The sequence below is a fragment of the Setaria viridis genome, chromosome 9 (genome assembly GCF_005286985.2).
Source record: "Setaria viridis chromosome 9, Setaria_viridis_v4.0, whole genome shotgun sequence".
Taxonomy (NCBI): domain Eukaryota; kingdom Viridiplantae; phylum Streptophyta; class Magnoliopsida; order Poales; family Poaceae; genus Setaria; species Setaria viridis.
In genome coordinates, this window is record NC_048271.2 from 19,689,896 (window position 1) to 19,695,734 (window position 5,839).

The 5,839-nt window shown below is 48.4% G+C and overlaps 1 protein-coding gene across 1 annotated transcript; it reads left to right on the top strand.

Annotated features, from left to right (window-relative positions):
* Positions 1-1,145: 1,145 nt before the first annotated feature.
* LOC117837409 (type I inositol polyphosphate 5-phosphatase 4) lies at positions 1,146-5,578 on the top strand. The gene is made up of 11 exons (XM_034717026.2): positions 1,146-1,585; positions 1,710-1,809; positions 2,153-2,227; positions 2,354-2,441; positions 2,548-2,652; positions 2,742-3,260; positions 3,419-3,554; positions 3,679-3,869; positions 3,971-4,079; positions 4,318-4,466; positions 4,611-5,578. Exons 1-11 carry the CDS (start codon positions 1,550-1,552, stop codon positions 4,855-4,857), a joined length of 1,755 nt encoding a protein of 584 aa, XP_034572917.1. The 5' UTR covers positions 1,146-1,549; the 3' UTR covers positions 4,858-5,578.
* Positions 5,579-5,839: the final 261 nt, after the last annotated feature.

Sequence of the window (5,839 nt, forward strand, 5' to 3'; positions counted from 1 at the left end):
GAGTGTTGGCCCTTTTTTTTTTTTTACTATAACGTCATCATGTCATGTTTTCTTTCGGTAAGAGGGTGGAACACAACTTGCTTGTCTACCACTTTTGGTCTCTTGTTTCTATAGAGCTAGCTATTTAGTCGTTTGTACATAAAAAGTTCCTTTAGCAACATACCTACTGCTTAGTCAACATGACGTGTTTACGTATTACGTCTCTAATTTAGATCTATGTACACCTTCTTCTACAAGGGTACTTGGTTCTTCTTCTCTAACGGTTCTTGTTAACGTGACATATAGACATCTTACGACAGTTATGACTCCAAAAGAAAAAGAACTACTTGTTCAAAATTACATACATCACGCAAATGCCATTTGATATTCAATACTCCTGCCCATACGACTGCCATAGTCCCTCTACCGCTCTTCATAACTTCACTTTTGATAGGAAAATTGAGGTTTTACCTAGGAGAAATGGTCATTCTTTTTTTACCTAGAGGATTTAGCAAGCAAAAATGAGCTTGAGTTTGAATTTACTACCCAACAAGATTTTGCCTAAGAGCTCATTTTACATGAAATTCGTATAGCTGTAGTTCACGGTCCAGTTGGAACGCGGTAAATTCACAAGAATTTTGCATATATCAGTTTTACCCCAAGAGAAACTCTGCATTCGAAACAAGGCCCCTGTTCCCAGAGAAGTTTGTGCTTGTTATCCACCAATTCCGCTCCTTCCATCCACAGACTCAGAGAAACCACTTGAATTGAGGTGGCCATTGTCCTCATTTACCCACCAATCCCGCCCGCCAGTTAATGCCGGCAATTCAACAGCTTTACCTCACCCCGTGCCGGCAGCAGGAGTCACCTGCCAAGCCCGGCCAAACAAAATTAACAGCACGGCGGTTTCAGGTTTTGACCGCGGCAGTGGCCGTGGGCTGTCCTGTGACGTGATCATCAGCTGAGCAGGTAATCTGAATCGACTACTGTTATTTGACGGCTAATCAGTAATCAGGTGTCCTAAACGCTTAAACTTTCGAACGGGAAGAGAGAGATGGGCACACACGCATACACACTCTCTCTAGCTTTACTCTCGCTCTCTGTCAGTGTCTGCAAATGCTAGTAGGCCTCTCTTTACCTCCTAGAAGTAGGAGACAGCAGGAGTACTGCCATTCGGCTGGGGCGCCTCCTTTCTCCCTTTGCTTCACAGGCCAGCCATTCCAGCCGCGGCCGGCCGGCGTGAGCCTGAGCCTGACTGACCCCGTCTTCTCTTTCCCCCCGTCCTCCTCCTCTCCCTCCCATTAACAAATCCCTTGCGTTGCTGCCTGCCCAGAACCAGAACAATCCCTCTTGCAGCCTTCTTGCTCCTCCCTCTCAACTCTCTCTTTCCCATCACATCGCAATCTCTGTGCACGGAAAGACAAACAGTGCCCTGCTTGTCTCTACCGCCCCTGGCTCCTACCTTATTAGCCTCACCTGGCCTGCCCATCCCCTGCATTGACAAGAGACAGGTCAAGAGCCATCGCCGGGCCTGGCTGCATGAGTGCTCCCCCCCTGAGGAAGGGGAACAATGAGGGATGGCGGCGGCGGCGGCAAGATGAGCAAGGTGGAGTTCTCACTGCTCTTGAATCCCTGCAATTATCTTAACCTTGTTTACTTGCCTGACCTGACCGTCTTCTTGCTGCTGCTGCTGTTCTTCTTCTTGCTGCTGCGTTTGATCCATTTTGCAGCTGTCGTGGTCCAAGAGCCTGGTGAGGAAGTGGTTCAACATCAGGGGCAAGTCCCATGACTTCCACGCCGATGCTGCGGCAGCTGGGACTGGGAGGTCAGGTGAGTCAGTTGATAGCTGCAACCTGCTTGGTGCTTGGCCTCTCGGAGTGTCTCTCGGTGTGTGTGTTCTTGTGGGGCCCACCACTGGCTTCCATCTCTCCTACCTCTGTCTGCCACTGGAAGATCACTCTTTTGTTCCTTCCGTCTACTGTTCCCCCTGCCTTCCCCTTGTCCTGTCCTCCTGCAGCTGCTGCTAGTCAAACTGTCAAAGGCCTCAACTTTTCAGACTTCAGTACCTGTTTCCTGTTCTTTAATCATTCTCTGTTTTTGTAATCGAACGTCGATGAGTCATTCCTCTCTTAGATTTTTTTTTTGTCAAATTTAATACCCGTTCTTGCTGCAGGTGGAGCGGATGATGACTGGATGGATAGCGGCTTCACCAGGAGGGACTCCTGCGGCGCCAAGAAGAGCAGAACAGGTGAGGAATTCGTTCCTGCAGAAAAATAAAAAGTTTCCGCATTTCTGCTTGCGATTGAATCGTGCAGCGGCCCCGACCTCTGATTCCTGACTCGCGTTGCCCAACGCCGTGGAATTCCCGATCCAGAGAGGGCGTCGCGGAGGAGCCACGAGCGGTCGCGGCGCAGCAAGATCGACCTCGACGCCGCCGAGGCCACCGTCATGCTGGACTACAGGTGAGCCCTGTTGCGATGTCGCGGAGTGCGTCCACGAACTGGATCGATCGGTTCCGTCCGGGAGCGTGATGTCATCTTCCTCTTGTGTCGTGACTCGTGAGGGTAGGATCTTTGCTGCCACGTGGAATGTAGGTGGCCGCGCGCCGCCGGCCTCCCTCAGCCTCGACGACTGGCTCCGCTCCTCGCCGCCGGCCGACATCTACGTCCTAGGGTACGCCGGACTCTGTTGCCTTCTTCTCTTCTCTTGCGTTGTTTAGCCTGATTGATCGGCGGCTGATTGCCGTTGCGGTTGCGGCGCAGGTTCCAAGAAATCGTCCCGCTGAACGCCGGGAACGTCCTCGGCGCCGAGGACAACGGTCCGGCGAGGAAGTGGGTGTCGCTGGTCAGGCAGACCCTGAACAGCCTGCCGGGAAGCAGCGGCGGCGTTGGCGGCGGCGGGAGCCTGCAGACGCCGTCGCCGGCGCCGTACCCGGTGGCGGAGATGGACGCCGATTTCGAGCGGTCGAGGCAGAACAACCCGTCCTTTTTCCACCGGCGGTCGTTCCAGTCCGGGCTCAGCCGGAGCCTGCGGGCGGACGGCGACATCCTCGCCGGCCCCGGCCCTGCCAGGCTCGAGCGGCGTTTCAGCGTCAACGATCGCGTCATGTACGGCAGCAGGCCCAGCGACTACGAGGCCAACTACCGGTGGGGCGGCGGTCAGTCCGACGACGAGGACGACGGCGGCGGGTCGCCGACCACGGTGTTCTCTCCGATGTCGCACGGATACGGCAATGCTCCGCCCATGGAAGAATACAGCGGATCAGTTCGTGGCCCTGCCAGGTACCTGCAATTTCAGTCAGTGGATCATGCCATCTTCTTAACTGGAAAATGCAATTCTCCTTCGTATTATCTGAAAAACTATTTATTTTAAAATCATGTAAACATATGCTGTTTTCATGAAATTTAGTTAAGTTTATTTGTACAATTTTGATGATTAGGTACTGCCTGGTTGCAAGCAAGCAGATGGTTGGATTGTTCCTGATGATTTGGTCTCGGAAAGAGATGAAGAATGACATAAGAAATCTGAAAGTTTCTTGTGTTGGGAGGGGATTAATGGGCTATCTTGGAAACAAGGTGAGTTGTACTCTATCCTGATTAATTGACAACAATGCAACTCAAACGTGGAATCAGAGAAAGAGAGTTGGTTTGGTTCTGGTCGTTTTGGAATCCAATAAGAGGGTTTTGGTGTGTTTTTCAGGGTTCAATTTCCATTAGCATGTTATTGCACCAAACGAGCTTTTGCTTCGTCTGCAGTCATCTAACATCAGGTCAAAAAGATGGTGACGAGCACCGTAGGAACTCCGATGTAATGGAGATTTTGAGGAAGACCAGGTTCCCAAGGGTTTGTGGGCAGTATGAGAGATGTCCGGAAACTATCTTGGAGCATGAGTAAGCAGACACCTTATTCTGAGTGCATCAGTAGCAACTTTCAATTGCATATCTTGTGTAAATGTACTAATGCCATCCCATGTCTCTGCATTTTGTTTTAGTCGGATAATCTGGCTCGGGGATCTGAATTATCGCATCGCACTTTCCTATCGATCAGTGAAGGCGCTTGTAGAGATGCGTAACTGGAAAGCATTGCTGGAAAAAGATCAGGTGAGAGCTTAGCTACAACTTTGTAGACACAATGTACTTCCATGCATATCTTCTGATCGTGAGTAATAGAAAAAGTAGCAAAATTCTTTCCAATAGTAGATTTCTTGTGACATTGGCAACCAGTGCTTTATCTCTTGTCATTCTTTTGCTTCGTTGATGTTACAAGGCGTCAATAGTTCGACAAAGTAAAAGGCAAGTACAATCCTGATGAGATGGTGTGAAACTTTTGTGCTTTCAGCTGAGGAGTGAGCAAAGAGGCGGACGTGTGTTTCCCGGCTGGAATGAGGGGAGGATATACTTCCCACCAACCTACAAATACTCCAACAATTCTGACAAATACGCAGGAGACGACATAAACCATAAGGAGAAGAAGCGAACACCGGCATGGTATATAATTATAGTTAAATTGCCAGAATTTTGTCATAATTTGTACATTTAATCGAACACCAGCATGATATATAATTATAGTTAAATTGCCAGAAGTTTGTCCTAGTTTGTACATTTATCGAAATTTGGTATCTTTTTATGCAGGTGTGACCGCATTTTGTGGTATGGAAGGGGCCTTAGCCAACTCTCATATGTTCGAGGAGAGTCTCGCTTCTCAGACCACAGACCTGTCTACAGCATGTTCAGTGCAGAAGTGGAATCGATCAATCACAGCCGAATTCAGAAGATGAGTTCTTGGAGCTCCCAGTTGGACATGGAAGAATTACTGCCATACTCATATGGGTACACTGAGATCAATCATTATGGATATACTGACCTCAATTTCTTTTGAAATGGACAATGCTACTCACTCACAGCTTGAGCTAGATGCCTCAACTGAACTGCGTCTAGTTATTGGTTGATTTCGATGCCAGTTATCTTTGCCAACAATTGAGGACAGAGTTGACAGACAAGGAGTAATCTGCAATAAGTTTCTGCTACTGATCGATTGGTGCGCTGCATTTGCTTCTCATGGTTGTAGAAGCTTGTTAATGTAGACACTTACCTTGAGTTGAGAGAAGCAAATCTCGAACTTCAGCATCGCAATTTTCTGACGGTTCAGGTTGCTATCAAGATTTTACCGGTTCGAACAAGGTAAATACCCAGTACATGCACAAAAGCTGCCTCTGTGGCGAAATGAGACATCTGATGAGCCACTGGATGGTTTCTTTTGAAGGTCTCCATCTAGTGTTAGATTAGATATTGCAAGTAGTTGGAAGATGAAGGAAGCTTCAATGGCTCTTAGAGACAGAAAAAAGAGAAACAAAATTGACCTGAGAAATGTCGAGAGAGATGCTCAAAAGATGATGAGCAGATAGATAGCATAGCACTGGCCCTTCAATTTGAAGGGCCAGGTGAATTTGGAAATATTCCTTTTCCCCCTTTCCTCTCTACATCTGTATACTTTGGCCGTATTCGGTTTATTCCTAGCTGTAACAATACTAGCTAGTTTTTGCTGTGTTTTGAAATCAGTAAAAGAAAAAAAGGTCATGAATGCCTGCAATGTCCTCAAATCATTTCGTTTCCCTGCATGGAGGAAAAGGTTGTGTGGAAGCAATGCATGGCCATCATGCGTTGACAGTTGCATTGCAGGCAGGGGCAATGCGTGATCAGTGAGCTGATGAAAAAGGCTACCTGTGACATTGCAGCCTTAAGTCTTCAGGAATGTGCAGAGGCCCTTTGTTGTGCTGGGATCTGCAGTAGTGACTGTTTAATTTGTTGTTGCCTCTCTCCGGTTTCCCCCCCAAAGCCATCATGGAGCCACTACTCTTGCT